At 33.7% G+C, this 21,119-nt stretch overlaps 1 protein-coding gene and 1 long non-coding RNA gene across 2 annotated transcripts; both read left to right on the top strand.

Annotated features, from left to right (window-relative positions):
• The first annotated feature begins 2,697 nt into the window (after positions 1 to 2,697).
• Positions 2,698 to 7,527, top strand: LOC123700453 (carboxypeptidase B-like). The gene is made up of 7 exons (XM_045647664.1): positions 2,698 to 2,836; positions 3,298 to 3,510; positions 5,091 to 5,181; positions 5,620 to 5,721; positions 5,982 to 6,197; positions 6,665 to 7,090; positions 7,335 to 7,527. The coding sequence occupies exons 1-7, from the start codon at positions 2,760 to 2,762 to the stop codon at positions 7,494 to 7,496; spliced, it is 1,287 nt and encodes a 428-aa protein (XP_045503620.1). The 5' UTR covers positions 2,698 to 2,759; the 3' UTR covers positions 7,497 to 7,527.
• Positions 7,528 to 17,114: 9,587 nt separating this feature from the next.
• Positions 17,115 to 19,124, top strand: LOC123700456. Its single transcript, XR_006752616.1, has 2 exons — positions 17,115 to 17,342; positions 18,119 to 19,124. It is a non-coding gene; the product is annotated as an uncharacterized LOC123700456 (long non-coding RNA).
• The last annotated feature ends 1,995 nt before the right edge of the window (positions 19,125 to 21,119 follow it).

Raw genomic sequence — 21,119 nt, 5'->3', positions numbered from 1 at the left:
ATTTAAAGTTGTTTAGCGTTCGTATTAGTTTGCCGTGATGCTGGGCATATTCCAAATTCAGTTCAATAGTTTCGGAGATTACTTCTTACAAAAGAATTGAGTAGGTAGTAGGTTCTTAATTATTGGACTCAACATATCTTATTTATAAAAGTGATTTGAGATCTATACTTACTAATATTATAAATATTATGTTAATAGTTTGGATACCCACTTTCACGACATGTTGTCGGTACATTAAATACTCCGTCTCGTATCCCACGAGAATAAAAGTATTGTGGACCCCAAAATACAGGCTGTCCTAGTTTGGGGTCCAAATGTTACATGTTTGTACCTAACCCACAAATCGATCAATAAATGATTTTTATTTTTATTTTTTTTTATTATTTAGAATCCCCTTAATTAAATCGTTATTATCTTTAGGTATATAAGTTATTGTAAAGGTAGTTGTGTCATAAAGTGTAAGAAAGGTATATAGTACTATTCGTTCAACCTTCTTCTTTGCCTTTTGTTAACCGACTTCAAAAAAAAGGTGGAGGTTATCAATTCGGCCGGTATATTTTTTAACCGACTTCAAAAAAAAAGGAGGAGGTTATCAATTCGGCCGGTATATTTTTTTTTTTATGTATGTACACCGATTACTCCGAGGTTTCTGAACCGATTTACGTGATTCTTTTTTTGTTCGATGCGGGATGGTGTCGAATTGGTCCCATAAAAATTTTATTCGGATAGGCCCAGTAGTTTTTATTTTATGAGCATTTTTGTCTGTAGGTATTTGTAAATTTTGCAAGTGCAAGTTTGAAGTCGGTTGTTTTTAATGGTACCTACGGGAGCTAGCAACGTTTAAAAAAAAGTCATTTTAGTATAGTTGGCTTTTTGATATACTGTTTCTCTTGCTATTTCGGTTAGAGTCCGGGCTGTCTGGCTGGCCGCAGTGGTTGCGTTTAATAGTGCGCATCTTATCTGCACAGGAAAATATCCTTAATTTAAAGTCATTTTTTAACGCGTAATTTTTAATCTTTTGCCTTTAGATAGATCCATCAGACATAATTTTTTTTATTGCAAGATGTTTTTTTCGTTGTAAAATAGGTGCCATACGCAATTTTTATTTCAAAATAACTAAAATGTCATCGAAATAAGTGAAATTACATCAACATGAGTCCGCTTAAAAGGTAAGTAATAACTTTATTATTTATATTGTATTATCCTTTTTTAATACTTATATTGAATACCTAATTAGTAAACTAATATTTTTAATAGATGGTTTCATATTTATTACACTTTTGGGTATAAATATGAATTTGATGATATTTGTATTTTCTAGTGTTTGATTTTACGCGAATATTATACATTTTGAAATTAAAGACTTGGGAAAATAATACAATGAATAAATCGCGTTTAAAATCCGTTAAAAAGTCTTTAATTTCTTGATGATATTTGGTTTTTATCAAGTTTACATTAACGTCCTATTTGAGGTTCGTTGGGAAAAAGGAGGCGATATGGTAGATTGTTGCAAAAAAACTGTAAATAGTAAAATGAATATTATATATAGTATAAGTAACACAGTGATTACTTATCCTTCACTAGGACTCATGTTGATGGAATTTCACTTACTTCGATGATATTTTAAATTTTAATTATCTTGAAATAAAAATTGCGTCTGGCACCTATTTAACAACGAAAAAAACGTCTTGCAATAAAAAATGTATGTCTAATGGATCTATCTAAAGGCAAAAGATTAAAAATTACGCGTTAAAAAATGACTTTAAATTAAGGATATTTTCCTGTGCAGATAAGATGCGCACTATTAAACGCAACCACTGCGGCCAGCCAGACAGCCCGGACTGTAACCGAAATAGCAAGAGGAACAGCATATCAAAGAACCAACTATACTAAAATGCTCACTTGTCAACGTTGCTACCTCCTATACGATAACGCAGTTATCACTTGTTCTGTTCTTGATTCCTTGGTGCATGAACTGTTGAAATCGAATCTGGTGCTATATTTATTGTTTGTTCGTCTGTAGATATTTGATGTGGTTCTAATCGATTGTCTGGTTCGTCTGTTTGTGATGTGTTTTGTAAATGTTATAAAAAAAAATATCTATTATTTATAAATATTATATTATATAAGAAATATTATATTTATCTTAAAATATTTATTATTATATTATATTACCTTCGATAGTTGACAGCAAGCATGACAAGACTAATAAAAATAAGGTTTTAATAAAATTCATAGTAAATTAATATTATATGCCCTTAATATCCTACTCCTACATATTATATTATAAATGCGAAAGTTTGTGAAGATGGATAGGTATAATATGTGTATGTGTATAGGTATGTATGTTTCTTATTCGTTCACGCGAATACTACTGAACCGATTACAATGAAATTTAGCACACATAATATGTAGCTTGGATTAACAGATAGGATAGGATTTATCCCGGAAATCCCACGGGAATGGGACAGTTTTTTATCAGTTTTTACCAGTTTTTCTTTGAAAACGCGGGCGAAGCCGCGGGCGGAAAGCTAGTAAACTAACAAACTACTTATATTCAAAGATAAGTCGTTTATAATTAGGTTGCATAAATGTATCAATCAAAGTACATTAACAATATGTTTTACAATAATTTGCTTGTTTTACAACAATAATTTATTATGATTAGATAAGTATTACAGTTAAGTGATTATAATTAATCCCTTCTGATAGTAGAAGGAATTGATTTTATTCTAAATGTCCAGGTGCAAACAATAAGTATGGTTTTGAAAATTTTCGCGTTATTTTTATTAATTTTTGTTCAAACATCTTTTGGTAAATATGAACAATATCAGGGGTAAGTCAGGTGTATAAATTAATCTTAAAATAAAGTTATTTAAAATATTAGTGAAATTGCACAATATTGTGTGAATCATTTTAACGGTGCATTTACATCAATCGAGTGAATACTCATTCTAACCCTACTATGTCAATTTCTTTGTGAAAACATGCGTAGACTAGAGCATTCTTTCATTGCTCTTAGTGCGTCGAAAAGATTCTATGCAATGTTCTATTACAGAACAACACTGAATACGAGTTTTCGTTTACATTAAAAGATCACCAAAGAATGCTCTAGCTCTATGTTCGTTTGATGTAAATGCGCCGTTAGAAGAAGAAAGGGAAGTAAAACGATACTTTTATATGTCTTATTCCCAAGAGAATTTTCTTTTGACCACACGAGCAAAGCCGGGATTCACTAGTCTAGCAATAACATTGTACCCAAAGATGTCAAGGACCTTAATTAATTCCGAATTTCAGATACACGGTCTACGGGGTTGTTATCCGCAACCAGGATGATATTAATTTTATACAAAGGCTTCAAAGTGAATTAGATCTAGACATCTGGCGTGCAGGCATGCCTGGGGCTAGACACGCTGATATCATGGTCGGACCTAAGCAGAGGGAAATGTTCGTTAAACATTTACATGCGCAAGGGATGGAGTATTATATTCGTGAGGGGAACGTTGCCAGGTAACTTAAACTCAAAACATTTATTTATTCAATTAGACTTCTTATAAAAACACTTTTAATCGTCATAACATTTTTTAACATTTACCACCGATTCGGAAAGCAGTATCTATGGAGAAGAACTAGCAAGAAAGAACGTGTAACGTGTCTATGGTTCCTTTTGTTCTATTGTAACTACGCTTAGATTTCTAATTTGTTGATAATAATTTAGAATACAACTTGCTTAAAAATGTTAACCAATTGCTAATAGGCGGGTCTCCACCGAGTGCTTTGCGAAGCAATTGCTGCGCGAGGTAGCTCGGTCTGTGTGGACCCGCCTAATGGCATGTTTATAACGCAAATTGTTAATACACCTTTAAAACCAAATTGGACCTGTATTACTTAAAAAAAACGACGTGTGGCACTCGGGGACTGCCGCGGCCGCGGTAAAGCTATTGCATGCTATGCTTTCAAGCCACACCTCCGCCCGTCGGAGTCGGGAGCGTGAGGTTTTTTCGTTACGGAATTTCTCGATTCGATCCCCGCGCTCAAGGCCCGCGATAGAAGCTATGCTTAAATATAAATTCATTGCATTCTAAGATGCAAAGACTATGATTTTAATTTGAGAGCTCTCAAAGAACTAGATAATATTAAGAACCTTTCATGAAAGTTCTCTATTATTTAGTGTTAAATGCTATTAAAGTTAGATTCATTTAAATATGCAAAGCTCCTTGGTTACTACCATTAATTAATAACACTATAATTTACATCCTTAAACAACATTTTACAACATAATAAAAAAAAAAACAAATAACAGAAATTCATGCCGAAAAAGACATCCATGTTCTTAAAAAGCAATGTCCTATCTTTCGCCTTCAAAGAATATAAACGTATTGTTGTTTTTTTTACTTTTAACTTTTGTCGCGGGAATTTCGCCTGAGGACATCTTTTATGCGTATTTTATCGCTAGCGAAGTAAAAGATTTATACGTTCATATAAAATTATACTAATGTTTGTCGAAGAAACAAAGAAATACGTTCTTCTTATGTTTAATACATGAGTCTTTGAATCCTGGGGGCGATTTCCAATTCAATTATTCACAAACCCTGATATATTACATATATATGCCTTTTAATGATTGGGATCTATCTATTTATTGTCATTGGGCTATAAACATAGAGTTCAAACGTTGTAACATCACTACATAGTATAAAACAAAGTCGCTTACCCTGTCCCTATGACCCATCTTTAAAACTACGCAACGGATTTTGATTTTTGATGCGGTTTTTTTAATAGATAGAGTGATTCAAGAGAAAGGTTTTAGCATAATATAATTTATTAGGTTTTAGACAAAGTGGGCGAAGCCGCGGGCGTTAAGCTAGTAATATACATAATACTAGTTTCCGAATGTTGCTTCACACGCGTGATAGAAAGTTTATACTGTTTTATCTACAATCCGGTTTTTCGTCAATTAATTACAGAGAGTAATCCTGTAAGAGGTTGCCTCTGAAATGACTCTCAAAACCAATTTAAAGCCCCTTTTAATGTAATACTATTGTTTAAATACTTTTTTAGATTCATAATTGGGAATGTTTTTTTTTCAGCAAGATTAAAAATTTTGATGAAGATCTCATAAAGTGGACAAAAAGTCGCCAAAATGTGGAAGTTTACAATAAATATGCGAGAGTAGCAGAGGTAATAAAATAATTATTATAATATTAAAGAATTTAAGAATCGGTATTACTACGGTCAGTTGAACGCTCTACTCTCAGGAACTATTGGTATCTATTGCCTACCAATATAAAATTTACCTGTTTGTGTGTTTATTATGGAAGGCTATATCAAATGACTACCATCAGAAGTAGAAGTTTGTCCTTTAGAAAGCAGACGAAGTAACGTAGTTCAACTAGTATTATTTAAATCGATAACAATATTTCGCAGTCGGTTCAAATACACATTTTATCCCCAGACTATCCACACCGCCATTACTCATACCGTTAAAATAAAATTTACACGCGTATTTCGAGAAACTTTTCACTTATCCTTTTTCTTTATCCTTTGTCTTATTTTAGCGACGACGAAAATAGACTACAGAGGTGTCATTTTTTCACGAAATGAATAATGTTTTTACAGATTGATGCGTATATGGAGAGATTGGCGCGGGAATATCCCAATATTGCAAAAGTGGTGACAGCTGGATTGAGCTTTGAAGGTCGCCCAGTGAAATATTTAAAGGTATCACTAATGGTTTCACAACTACTGGTGTTCTGTTAAGCTTACATACAGATAATACACAAAGGTCCTGAGTTCTATTCCCAGATGAGAAGAAAAAAAAATGTCTCGACCTGGCAGGACACAGGCTGATCATGTCACTAAAAGAAAATCGATCAGTGAAACAGATGTATGCATTATGCATGTGCCCCTTACCCCGCTGGGGGATAGTGGTTACCAGCACGTAGAGGATATTATTCATCTTCATGACTATCTTCTTTCAGATATCAACCACGAACTTCGAAGATCCAAGCAAGCCCATATACTTCATGGACGCGACGATGCATGCCAGAGAATGGGTAACTACTCCCGTAGCGTTGTATACCATGCATCGTTTGGTTGAAAGTTTGCGGGATGAAGATAGAGATTTGAGGGATAATGTTGACTGGATCATACTGCCTGTTTACAACCCAGATGGATATGAATATTCTCATACTGATGTAGGTAGATTATACGATATTGTGTTAAAATCTGAATTTATTTATTATACAGAATTCTTTAGATTAAGAATAATTGGTATTGGTAGAATTCGTTAATGATCAAAATGTTTACCTGAAGAATAAGTAATTGTATAACCAAAAAGTTTAAGTGAAAAAGTTATGTCGATGCTAAGTTAATTTTTTATATATTTAGTTATTTGCTGAAATAATTGAATGTTATTGAAACACCACTTTACGCTGATGCTGATATGAAAACTTTATTTTATAATTTATAGCAAGCTACATTGTGCGAACACGACATTACACTACAAACCAAAGAGACAGGAGGAGGGCAAAAACAATCCTTTTTGACTATACTAGATACTACACAGACTGTATAACAGTTAAACATTACTAAAATACAGATGATAATAATATTTGTCTCTTACAACAGTTGTAAAAATAATTATTATAATATTATATTCCAGGAACGCATGTGGCGCGCAAGCCGCTCATTTAACCCAGAGATCCACGAGGAATGCCGCGGTGTGGACCTCAACCGTAACTTTGACATCTTCTTCATGGAGATCAATGCTTCCAGCAACCCTTGCTCCAGCCTCTACGCTGGTCCTTACCCCTTCTCTGAAATCGAAAACAGACACGCTAGAGACATACTTCACTCGCACTTGGACCGTATTCAGATCTATTTGAATATTCACAGTTATGGAAGCTATATACTGTACGGGTTCGATAATGCTACATTGCCAGCAAATGTGGCTCAAATTCATACGGTTGGAGCTGCAATGGGAGCTCATATAGATGGGAGTAAACTGCCTAATATGTACGATTATTTGATTGGTAATAGCAGATTTGTTCTATACCCCGCTTCGGGTACTTCTCAGGATTATGCTCAGGTTGGTTTTAAATTAATTTAGGAAAAAATATTTTGTCTTCTTCCAACTGTAAATATGGAGACTAAGTTTTTACGTATTGATGCAACGTCGTTAGTTATAATAGAAATATTTTAAATCATTCTGTAATAATATCACATTCATCTACCACCATCATAAAATAACCGTATTATTATTAGGTTTAGGCAAAATGTTCTAACAAAAATGAGTTTTTATATCTGCTCAAATAAATGTATTGTAATTCCAGGACATTGGTGTACCCTTCTCTTTCACATTGGAGTTGCCAGATATGAATGAATATGGGTTTCTAGTACCTCCGCAGTACATACCTCAAATAAACTCAGAAACGTGGGCTGGTATAGCGGAGTCAGCACGACTTGCTTCAATATTTTATAGAGCTAGACGTTGAACTGTTATAAATATATTTTTTATTATAATAACGTTTTATTTGTCCTGCTAAGTACTTCATTATCATATTTTATATTAACCGCATCTCTATAATTTATTCGTAATAGAAATAATGATGTTAATAAATAATTATAATTTGGTTTGTATGTTAACATAATTTACCATATAATCACTGAATGGTATAAAACAAAGTCGCTTTATCTGTACCTATTTATGGTTAAATTTTTAAAACTACGCAACTGATTTTGTTCAGAATACATCGCCCATTTTTGCAAGTGACTACTATCAAGCTGATTTTACGTTTGTAGCTTTATTTTGATGAGACACCGAATAATTTCGTGTACGAAACTCTCGATTGTGGTAGCTAACAGAGATAACAAGGATAAAATTTTTTGATTTAATGGTTCTCAAATATTTATTACGCAATTTGTAGGACAATAATATGTCTGTTGAATTATATAAACATTAACTAAGTGAAAACAAAAAAATCAGCTTGTTAGTAATCATTTATGATGACCTCGTTATCGATACACTTTGGAAAGGGGGTCTCTTTGAACAAACCATAGATTTTGTAGGACTAATATTTTTTCGAATAATTTAGGTAATTATCTTGAGATTGAACAAAAAAAAAATTCAGTTAGTAATAAATATTTGAGAACCATCAAATCAAAAATTTTTATACTTGTTATCTCTGTTAGCTACCACAATCGAGACTTTCGTACACGAAATTATTGGGCGTCTCATCAAAATAAAGCTACAAACGGAAAATTAGCTTGATAGTAGTCACTTGCAAAAATGGGCGATGTATCCTGAAATAATTCGGTTTTTAGTAGATATAGAATCACTATAACTCGAAGACGATTTTAGTATGTACTTACCTACTGATATAATTTATTAGGTTTTAGACAAAGCGGGCGAAGCCGCGGGCGAAAAGCTAGTAATATATACAACGGAGCTTTCAAATAAAATAACACAGCTTCATAGGTATTTGTAACAATGTGAATAATATAATATGCAATTTCGCCCATCTCTTTTAATCGTTTCATACCATATTATTGCGATCGTTTATTTTCAATTCTACATATATATATATATATTTTCTGTTCATATCATCAACTTGTTAAATTACTTCTATTTATGTCAACTGAGACACAAGAATCTAGAAACTGTAAATTCATAGAAATTCTAGGAAAACTGAAGTAGAAGCCCTACAATAATAATGTCTTGTCTTTCCAAGGCTAGAGCTCAGACATTACCTAATTATCTAGGCTATCTAAAAAGGCCTTTAACGATTCATTTTTCTTTATTAGAATCAAATTTATTTCTGAAAATGAGCAAAATATTTTTAGATGAAATTCGAAATTACACGCTTTATACTTCACCTGTATGTTTGTATGTTTGTAACCGACTTCTTTGGGCGCGATTTTGACCCACTTTAAACGGCTAGATTTAGTTCAAACTTTGTAGATTTATTGAGGACCGATGACAATACACTAATTTGATAAAATTTTCTATTTTTTAGTTCGGTTTTCTATAAAAAGCGTGTTTTTTAGTTTTTTTAAACTATTATTATTTATTACTTAAATGAAATATTTTGATTTTAATTTTTCCATAATTGACTCAAATAATATTGCAAGTTATTTTATTTTATTAACTTATCATCAAATGATTAGGTAGGTAACCAAATATACACATATACTAGCTTTCCGCCCGCGGCTTCGCCCGCGTTTTCAAAGAAAAAGAAAGAAGAAAGAAAGAAAGAAAATACGTTTAATCACAAATACTTTTACAAATTTTTGACTTATAACTAAACACTTTACATGGAAAAAAAATTAAATCTTAAAATACATTAAATACATTCAAATATCTTAATATCGTATTCGTGATTAGGTGGACTACTCAGCATTTGCCTCTCCGTATTAGAGGAGAGGCGCCGGTTTTCAGTAGTCCCCTCGACTTGCTACGCTTGGAGCACCAGAACGGTCTTCTGGGTGGTTAAATTAGGAGCTAATACATAATTTAAAAAGTAAAAAAAGAGAAACAATAGGTGATTAAATGTTATATAGGTAGTTAAAGTTGACAATCCATAATAAGTAGATAATTATAAACTTACTTGTACATACATAATATTTAAATATAAAAGGGTTACTGAGATTAAAATAAATAATAATATATACATATATTATATTGGAAAATGAAAAATATACGTAATAATATAGATATATAATAACATACGTAATAATATAAGGCTATACATTTAGCGCTATTAGGGCTGGTTAAGAAATTGTGCAAGAACAACTTTTTTGTACTTACATTTAAAATTCTGCAGTGTTTTACAATTTCTTATTGGTGGAGGCAAATTATTCCAGCACCTAGTAGCGCTGTATGTGAAGCTTCCCCTGAAAGCCGCTGTGTAATTTCTGGGAACTGAGAGCTTATACATAGACGCCCGTGTTTCATATAAGCGATTGCCGTCATCCATCCACTTGAGTTTGTTGTAGAGGTAGGCGGGAGCTTTTGTCAGGATCACGTTAAAAAGTAGGGAAGCTAGGTGCAGTCGCCGCCTACTCTCCATATTTAAGATTTTATTGGACTTTAGGATTGGTGTTATATGGGTCCGAGCTGGTATGTCCCAACAAAAACGAGCGCAGGCATTTTGTATACGCTGTATTGAGTTTTTAGTGCGTACCAGCAATCTAGGACCATACATCACATCGGCATAATTGAATTTTGAGAGCACGAGTGATTCGCAAAGCTTTATACGTAGATCTGTGTTCAAATGTGCTCTTATGTTATACAAAACTTTTAGGCGGTAGAAGCAGTTTGCTATTAGTGAATTGATATATTTTTCGAATCTAAGTTGTTCATCGAATATAACTCCTAAGTTACGAGCCTCACGTACACGCTCGATGATAGTACCTTGGATGTTAAGTACTGGATTATGCTGCTCGACGCTTTTTACCTGTTTTGGTGTACCTAGAATCATGAATTTCGTTTTGTCAGCGTTTAGCAGCAAGGTATTATTTGCTGACCATGTAGAAATTCGATCTAGATCGCCATTTAGTTTAACTAAGCAGTCGTGCGTGTCATCGGGCTTGAAGGAGAGATACAGTTGTATATCATCAGCGTACGAATGAAATTTACAAAAGTGAATATTATTAATAATGTCCGCGGTGTATAAAATGAATAATAGAGGGCCTAAAATTGAGCCTTGAGGAATACCTCGTTCGACAGACCTACACTGTGAAAACGACCCCTTGCCGTTTTCTTCCGTGATCATTACTGTTTGAGTTCGATTGTTTAGATAACTGTCGAACCATGAGACTGCGCTTTGTGAAAATCCGTAATAAGATAATTTGGCCAGCAATAGAGGTATGTTCAAGGTATCGAAGGCGCGTGAATAATCGAGATAAACAAGAATTGTGCCCATACCTCTATCCTGTGCTCTTATTATGTTATCCACTACATCCGTTAATGCTGTAGCAGTTCCGCGTTGTCGTCTAAAGCCCGATTGTGAGTCCGGTAACATTCGATTTGCCTCTAGGTATTCCACTACTTGTTTGTATACAATTTTTTCCAGTATCTTTGACATACACGGTAGAATGCTGATTGGCCTTAAATCTTTATACGAATCAGGATTATCTTTTTTTGGAATCGGCTGCACTAGTGTATTCCGCCATAACGTAGGAAAAGCGTTCGAGGATATTGAGGTGTTAATGATGTGTGTTATGATTTTTAAAGTAGATGGTGTAGTTAATTTTAGCATATCAAGCGAGATATCATCGCTGCCTACAGCTTGTGATGTTAGTTCTCGAATGGCTTTCCATACGGCTTGATCAGTCACTGGCTTTAAGGTAAGGACGGCATTTTTATTATATCGATGTGATTCATAGTACGATATGTATGATGGTGGTGAGTGTCTGGGACCGGGAGTGTTAAGGAAATGTATATTAATGCAATTAGGATCACGCAAGTGAGGTGGTAAGAGCGGTTCTCTTTGCGGCTTTATCCGTATATGTTTTTTTAAGTGTTTCCAAAGGGCCTTAGGGTTTCTTGTGTTGGCATTAATAAAACTATCGAAATAAGCTTTTTTTTCCCGGTTGAGAGCGCCTTTGACGTAATTTCTGAGCTCGTTATAATAACGTATATGGGATCTTTGTTTGGTTAATTTCGCCCGAATTTGTGCATCGTCCCTATCTTTCATAATTAATTTCATATTGTGCGTTATCCACGGATATTGTTCGGACTTAACCCTAAATGTTTTTTTCGGGGCATGGATATCATACAAAGCTAGAATACTGGCAGTGAAGGTAGTAAGAGCTTCATCCACATTTTCCATTAAGAGAATCGCGTCCCAGTCAAAGGAGGTTAACGATTGGTTGAAGTCAGTTAAATTAATATTTTTAAGAGAGCGCCTTGACATCCATTTAGGTTTAGGTTTTTCCTTTGTAATATTTAAAATACAAGTTATAAACGCATGGTTGCTCAGATCACTTATATAATCTACTTCTACCCGAGATACTGAGCAGTCTGAACATATTAAATCTAACAAGGTCTCATTTTCGCTTTTAAAATGTGTAGGCTTAGTCACATGTTGCTTCAAATTGGTAGTGGTTAAGAAATTGTTCAATTTTATAAAACTAGTACTTTTTTCGTTAAGTACATTTATATTAAAATCACCTACTAATATCATATAATCACTCCATACAAAAGAACTGATCGATTCTGTGAGGGCAGCGAAGAAGGTATCCATATCTTGCCAGGGCGGCCTGTATGCGGTTCCAATTACGATTTTTTTACCACGAGAAATGAATTTGAGCCACATCTGTTCAACCGTGTATACCTCAGGATGTTTTAAGACATGTATCGTCAAACCGTCACGAACATAAAACCCTACTCCACCTCCTCGTGAGCGAACATCAGGCGGGCGTGGGCGGTGGCGCAGGCGGTAACCAGGCACCGCTGGCGCACGTCCCTCCTCGCCGGCGCGGAGCCAGGTCTCATTTATGGCCATGATGTCTACAGCGTGGCGCATGATTGCAACTAGAAACTCGTCATGTTTATTTCCCAGCGATCCAGGGTTAAGAAAACCAATTTTTAGCTTGTTAACTATACCAAAGATAATAATAAAGATAAATAATTATAATATGAACCGTTGATAGGTACTTTATAACTGTATGCGATGTTGTATATAGGAATGATTTTTAAAATTCGAAATATATAAATTAGTACATTGAATAATAGATAATAATAATAAAACGTAATATTTTCGGTTTTTATTATGTGTATAATATTATATAATGTAGATAGATAATATTGTGCCTTTTGAATTTGTGATATAGTATATTTATTAGATTTATTTTTATAAAGTAAAAGTGTCAGTATATAGAATATTAATATATCATACACACCACCATTTACGCATACAAATTCCATTATTTTACACATTAGTTGTAAATCAAACAATATATTCCTTATTAACGTCGAATAAACAATATCAGTGCTTAATTGTTTAGATACATTATATTTTAAAGATGACTTAAAGATTACTTTATACAAACTATACATATTTCTTTTATTTTTATACGTATAAATGATAAATATGAAATAAGTCAGTAATATTTTTAACAGATTGATTGACCGTTCCAGGTAGCATGCGATTATCGAATTTACAAAAGTACTTTTAGCAAATAGAATTAACAAACAGATTCGGAACCAAAAACCGTTTTCAGATCATCGTCTGAATAAATACGGTAAGCCCTAGATTGAGGTTCTTTTCTAGCGTATATATACCCTCCGCGGGTCCATACATATCTCCATTTTTTCGCACTACCCTCTTGACGCGCTAAGTAAAATAGCCTACGATTTATACTCGTTAGGCGTTCATTGATATAGAATCGGTGGGGCGCACCGGCGATGCCAGTACCTGCGGTGTCAGTCGCCCGTCGCACGCGCGCAGCACGTAAAATCTCGTCGCGCAGGTGCCTCCGCGTAAAACGTACGACCATCGCGCGCGCACGCATACGGTCTTGGGATTCATGCTGTGGTACACGCGTAGATCCGCTTCTCTCCGCGCTCACTATATCTCTTTCTTCTAAACAGATGCCTATTTTTTTAGCTAGCGAAATAATTATGTGTGTAGGATTTTCGCCATTGCTTTCGGGCAAACCCGTAATCTCCAGATCGTTAATAAGATTTCGCTGCTCGGATTCATTCAAGCGTTTTTGTAGTAGGTTGATATTACTATTTAGTTCCTCTATTTGCTTATTTTGTGACTCCAATTTTGACACTTTATCCTCGATAATATCAAGTCTACTAGTAAATTCTGAGACAATATTTGCCAGCTTGGACATCTCGTTTCGAAAACCCGAAAGTTCTGTGCGTAATAATTTTATCTCATCCGCCAAATTGGATTGCCCCGGCTGAAAGGAACCTGCATCCTCATAGACATCACCCGGGCTGTTATCGTTCATCGGCTTGTTTACTTTTTCAGGTTTGTTTTTACATACTTTACACAACCAACTTGGGCCAATTCGTGATTTAGGACTTACACAGGTTTTGTGATAAAGATCCTTGCATCTTGTGCACCTAGCGTCGTCTGTGGACGCAAATTTACCACATTTGCCACATTTGTTACTCATGATTGTAGTTTAATTAGTTGTAGGGGTTATTAGATTGGCTGTAGCTTCTTGCAGACGACTAATAGATGGCAGTATTTTGAGTGGTACAGCGAGGCAATGAATTTGCAATTTTTTGCTCGATAATATTGCTATTATTATAGTTTTTTATTTGTAACATAAACACTTATCAATGGAAAGTCAAGAATACTTGCGTATATGGTAATAATAATCCTTTTATGGTTACTAAAATTGGAGATGTATTTCACGAACAGCTGACGGTCAGCTGTTTTTCTTAGACACTCTTAAACACTTATTATAGATTGTTATTCACTTATCCACGATTGTCAATTGATAACTGTATGTAAGTTCACTGGAAATACTTATACTAATACTAAGTGCTTTTTTATGCTTTAATTATATTTTTAATGATTTCAAATACGAAGAAACGAACTGTCACTCCAAACGACGTAAGACGAATTCTTCAACCGCATTCAAAACCCGCATAGTTCCCGTTCCCGAGGGATTTCCGGGGTAAAACATATCCTATCTCTCAAGTTGGATCGAACTGCACATGGTGTGCGAATTTTATAACAATCGGTTAAGTGGTTTAGGAGTCCATTGAGGACAAACATTGTGACACGAGATTTATATACTATTAAGATTTTACGGTTTTCGGTATGAAATAATTTGTCACACACATTGACTCTATCAATCGTCAAATTAGCTTTAAAACTATGTTAAATCTTTGTTAAATAGTATCTGCTAATGAAAATCTTCACTATATTAAAACTACCAAATATTAGTTCAATTTAAAATAATTTATTATCAAAAGCAGTGGTCTGCTCCAGAAGTTTTTTCAACTCAAGTTTCTCTATAAAAATGGTGCAGTAGTAATCACTTTATATACGTACCACTTGCAAACATATTTGAATATCTATTCATAGTTCAGATAGCTTTGATAACGCCACTAGGTTGACCATACAATATAAATGCACGGAAGCGTCCCAATGAGGCTTTGTCAAATAGAACGCGTTTATAGCGCGCGTCAGAGCGCTATAAACCTGATGCCGCAATATGACGCTGTGTTGTTGTCAAATGGAGCGCCAACTCTCTGCGCGCTATCTGACGGAGCCATTAAAGAAGATTATTTATAACAATGGTTTTGTCAAATAGAACGCGTTATTAAATTAAAGATGTACACGCTAACATACTCAAACAGAGCGCCAGCGTTGCGTATTGCTAGGACTGGCTCTATGTTTGACGGTACATAACTGTCACCGTATTACACATCTCCCCGTCCGATTAGGGCCCTTCTGGCCTCCTCCACTCAAGCGACAGCTCAAGCCGAGGTTCGTGGTCCCCGTCAAGGGGGGACGCCCTTGTGCATGTCGCTACCAGGGTGAACCTTCAGTTCACCCCCGCGTCCGCGTTAAAATGTAGAAGCCCTTCTGGCTAACATTGAGAGACACCACACAAAAAAAAAAAAAAATACACATCTCGATGTTGCAGCGTTCAGCGCGCTAGCTTTGATGCGCGCTAAGGATGCTTGCTATCTGACATTTACTGTATTCGTACTTTGATGAGAATTATCCGAAATTTAACCTTTGAATATGATCCGATTTCCCAGTAAATCAAAGGTTATTAGAACCGAAGTTTTTGGAAAATATTTGATATATCGGATCAGATATTTTCAAAGTATATTGCTGTGTGATATTTATTGCTTAGTTATTGGATTTTCTATGAATTACATGAAAGCGTTTGTGACAAACGAATAATAGATTTACTCATTATTTTCTAAGCTTTGATTGTTAATTGTTATCATGTCTTGTCGTTACTAATATTATAAATGTATGTTTGTCCTTCTTTCAATTCGTAACAAAAGAACTATAATGAAATTATATAATATGCCTTGTGTTTGTGTATGGTTCCAATTTCGGGGCGGTTTTTATAGAAAACCGTTTCAAATATAGTGATTTATTTGATATTGAGAACAAAATATATTTATGTCTAAGAATTTTAATTTATTTTCTTTATATCCCACGTTTTTCAATATTATGTAGAGTTAACATTTTTATGACATTATGGAACTATGTTTGCTGGTTTAGGCTAATATTAAAATTTGTTACTTATCTAATAATAAAGAGTAAAGCAAAAAATAATAAAAATGATTCCTAGGTGTAGAAATATTGAATTTTATTCAGATCCAAGATCAAAGACGGTCTCAGGTGTTTCAGAAATAGTATTATTTAGATCGATGAAGGTTCTCTACCTTTCTGAATGACGACTCTTGCAAAGTTAAAATAGGCAAAAGTTTAATTTTCTTTAATTAATTTAGCAGCATAGCATTGAAATTTTGAATTTTGCATTTTATAGAAAGTTTTTATAGGTAAAATTATTAAAAATTCGCCAGAGGTAAAATTATTCTAATCTCTTACAAAAATGACTTATTATATTATAACTATATTTCAATATTGCTTGCTTCTTTGTAAGGACAATTAGTACAACATAAGCAGCAATGTAATTAAAACCAAAAATTGAATTCATATTCCATGACTCACGCGCACATTTCGATTTAGACGTTGCCACTTCGCTGCAACAGGTGACGTTTCGACGTTTAGGATGTTTACAAACGAAACGTAGCATGTCGAGTTCTACTAAATATTCCGTTTTCGGTTTTTATGTAGAAATTTTTAAACTGATTCTTTCATTGCGAACATTACTTTTGTTTAACTAATTTATTTATAAAAAAAAATACCGAGTCGCATTCCGTATAAATATTTTTTAAGTTCGTCGGAACTATAAGACAATAAAGACCTAAAGTTATTTAAAAGCTGATAAATTGTCACAACAACAATATTATCTTACAAAAGAAATTAAAACGCCAAACAAAATAAAGGAATTAATAAATCTATACAGTCGTGTCTGACCTTCCTTAATGACGTTAGAGCCACCTGCTACTTAATGCGATAAGCGACGTTGCCGCACCGCCAGCTGTCAGTGTCACGCGTCAGACTCACAGGTACCTACTAGGTAGACAGGTTAACTTTTAATAACAATATTGCAATACAGTTACTGCATAGTTGTTTATAACAGTTAAAGTTACTATGTATATGTGATAATTTACATGTTATTTTGATAAGTAAGTTCTTTTTGTGAGTTTGTTTACGTTTTTTTTTGTGAAAATGTTTATGTCATCTGAAGTTTTTGCGACGTTCGGAGTTTCTGCGGTGAGTTTTTAAGTTTTTAATACAAAGTTTCATTAATTAAAGTTTAGTTATGTACCTATGTTATGAGTGTAAATTCATAAATTAATATAGGAAGAAGACATGATACCTAGAATTAGGTATGCTAGCTGTAGGTTTAAAAATAATAATCTCTCATTCAAGGTTAGAAGTTAGAACCTACATTGTACTTAATGGTCACATCAAAAGAATATTTTAACTTTTAGCTCACCCTAGTTTCACTAGTAGATACCTATTTTTTTGAGTTTTCAAAATTTTAATACCTTGTAGAGACAATTAATATAACTAGAATTATTATAATGGTTTCAGCCGTTCTTGCCTTATGTAATTAACCCGATTAACCCATATTTTTTTTATTCATTCGCATACTAAACATACATACATATATCATTAAAAATAATTATATGTTATAAGCAATTATTGACCACTACGTTGCGAGCGTGGTAATTAGTCTATAACAAGTAACAACGTTATTGTCTTGTAGCAATTTATTCACTTATGAGTTTTATTTACGTAGCGAAATATACAATTATTTAGATTAAAAAAAAATGTAGAATACTAAGACATTCTTGCGAAGAAACGGAAACTCTACATTTTGCGTATAGGCTCTATAGAGAGATTTGCTAGTTTTCGTTAAAATTTGTCAACAGATCCATTTCATTTAGTAGTATAAAAGAACTATTGACAATTAGTATAAATTAATTATTTCGAATTATAAAGGCTCATTAATTAAAATAATTAAAAATATCTATCTTTTACAGGTGCTGTCTTTCTCCGTCTCCATATTCATACTACTCATGTACGCGTCAAAAAAGGGCATGCTTCATCCAAAGAAATTCGACCTTTTAATGCCTTCAGAAACTGTCACTCCTGTACCGTCAGCGCCAGAATTAGCGCCTTTGAAAAATTAATAAAAAAAAAAATACTTGAATGTGTTAATTAGATTTAATATTTGTATAATTAACTAATGATTTAATTCTATAAGATAGGAAAGCATAATGTATTTAACATTCATTTTTTATGTATGTAGATAAGTGTAAATTTGAAAATAAAAGTACATATAAATAATATACACGTGCATAGTGTGTCAGATTGTAAGTATGTATATTTGTGGAAAAAAAATTGACAGCTTGATTTCGATGTATTTTAGGCTAAGATTATAGGCATGCATATAACGTCAATATTCGCGTGTAGGTGACGCGACGCGACTTGCCCAGTTAGGTGTGAAAGGGATAAAAAACATACAGGCGTCATTCAAGGTCATATTTTCTTGTGAGAAGTTAATGTTCATAGTGCAATCTCCAGTGTATTAGATATAAGCTTCTTGACCTATAGACTCAAACTTGGACTCGAAATATGGTATAAGAATCAAAAAGTTAAAAATCTCTTTTTTAATACCTCTTAGATCATGCATGTTTGTCATTGCGATAAGAATAACTACTGAGGTGATAAATTATTATTTATATGCAAATGTTATAGAGAACGTTTCCAAAAAATGTATTAATTGGCTTTTAATCGCCAATCGCATTATCAAGAGAGTAATTAATATTCTGTCTGTCTCTTTCTCTCATATGTATTTTTATGAGATGTCAATATAATTATCTCTTATCATTTTTCGTATATCATTGAAAATTTAGTTCATGTAATCTGTATACTACTTCTACCTTAACTATACACTATGTTACCTTTACTATAACAGTTAATAAATCTATTAACTAATGCACTTAATTAGATTTAAGGGAATATATAACTTTTTTCAACCAAATAGTATTGTGTTTTCATTAATTAATTCTACTTCTCTTACTGTGTATCATTTCAAAACCTGCATTCTAAATTGTAATACATACATACCTACTAGTACAATTAATAACATGATTATAGGTACTATATTTGTATGGTTATTATATTGAAAAGAACACTATAATACCCAGATATACGAAGCCAGCAAACTGCGTATTAATATTGATAAAGAGATAATGTGAAAACCATTTTTTACGTGAGTGAATCCTATATAATCCTATAATAATATATCCTTAATATACATAATCCTAAACCACACCCCGGACACTCCATACAAAATTATAGTTTTGACCACACCCCGGACACTCCATACAAAATTATCGTTTTGACAGTCACACTGTAGAGACTGCAAATGTGTGTGTTAACGCTTTATGGTTGGCACATTTTTGACTAGCGTAAAAAAAAATTCGCGTTTTTCTGATGCAATACATCCGTAAACAGCACAATATCTAACCATTTTCTACGAAAAACGATAATCACAAATCCAAAATAATAAAATTACTTTAAGTCAATTTGATTAATGTTGTCAATCTTCGTTGCGTATCGTCCCTGTAGAAAAATATGGACCATTTTATGTCTGATCGTGCGGGGTGAGGTAAGTGTTTAATTTTGGCGGGAGGCGGAGAGTGTCCGTTCTGTAGCGTTTTGCTACTATTATGTATTCTGTGGTTTTGACAGTCACACTGTAGAGACTGCAAATGTGTGTGTAAACTCTTTATGGTTGGCACATTTGTGACTAGCGTAAAAAAAAATTCGCGTTTTTCTGATGAAATACATCCGTAAACAGCACAATATCTAACCATTTTCTACGAAAAACGATAATCACAAATCCAAAATAATAAAATTGCTTTAAGTCAATTTGATTAATGTTGTCAATCTTCGTTGCGTTTCGTCTAAAGACGTCGTTGGTATCGTCCTTGCGGGGAAATGGGTACCATAACATGTCTGATCGTGCGGGGTGAGGTAAGTGTTTAATTTTGGCGGGAGGCGGAGAGTGTCCGTTCTGTAGCGTTTAGCTACTATTATGTATTCTGTGCCTAAACTCTAAAGTTGACCTTATCGAACTTATAGCGATATATCGAACTTAGAAGAACTATATAGCGGATTATTTTTATGCCTCAAAAACAAACACAAAACAAAAACAAAAAACAAAACACGGCACAACTTTAATTGCAACAAGCACATAAAATAGTAGGCCTAATATGGTGAAATTTTATTAAGAAAGGAAGAAAAGAAAAAACTTATTACAATATCGAACACTGAAAATTAGTTCTTTTGAGAATGTAAAGTGTAAACGGTAAACAATTTTGTCAGTATGTATCGAATATGTTTGCATTACTTTATGATTAGGTCTATACCTATCTATCTAAGTATATATAGAGCTTACATGAGATTCGACACGAAAAATACACCAATAGTTACGATTACACGTTCATACGTCATGATAATATAGAGCGGTTATGTATGGTTGCACATGATAAGCATATCTTAACATTACATCACCAAAACAATACAAACTGCTCAATAACAAATTGTTCGCTCAAAGCTCGCCAATTGAATTCCTCGTCGAATCATTGGAACATCGAGGTTTGATCAAAGTAATTCAAGGCAGTGGGAGCAAAAAGGAATTGTTGTAATAAAATCAAGGGAACGAACGGAAAACGATCGCGAATCGAGTTGTGGACGGCCGCTTTTAGAGGAAATTAGGTAGACGTCACTGCTGCCTCCTAATGGAGACAAATTCGATTGACAATACAGTTACTTTTTAAAGGCTGGAAAGTTGATGGGTTCCGTAGCAAAGGGCACTTAGATGCCGTGGCTGTGCCGCCATTTCCGATAGCTTTTTTCTGCTTGCTCTCTATTAGTATTCGAGATTTCTGAGTAAGTGACTTTATCGATACTTTACGATACTCGGTTTTCTGTACTTTTAGCTCTAATACTGTCGAAATAGTAGTTTTAGAG

The sequence above is a fragment of the Colias croceus genome, chromosome 19 (genome assembly GCF_905220415.1).
Source record: "Colias croceus chromosome 19, ilColCroc2.1".
Taxonomy (NCBI): Eukaryota; Metazoa; Arthropoda; class Insecta; order Lepidoptera; family Pieridae; genus Colias; species Colias croceus.
The sequence above is the reverse complement of the archived record's forward strand: the minus strand, read 5'-3'. Positions and strand labels throughout refer to the sequence as shown.

What these genes read in the sequence shown, in the direction of transcription:
- LOC123700453 (XM_045647664.1), top strand. Translation starts at nt 2,760, where the DNA reads ATGGTTTTGAAAATTTTCGCGTTATTTTTATTAATTTTTGTTCAAACA. An exon ending in AAATATGAACAATATCAGGG is followed by an intron (nt 2,837 to 3,297) that starts GTAAGTCAGGTG and finishes TCCGAATTTCAG; the next exon opens with ATACACGGTCTACGGGGTTG. An exon ending in CGTGAGGGGAACGTTGCCAG is followed by an intron (nt 3,511 to 5,090) that starts GTAACTTAAACT and finishes TTTTTTTTTCAG; the next exon opens with CAAGATTAAAAATTTTGATG.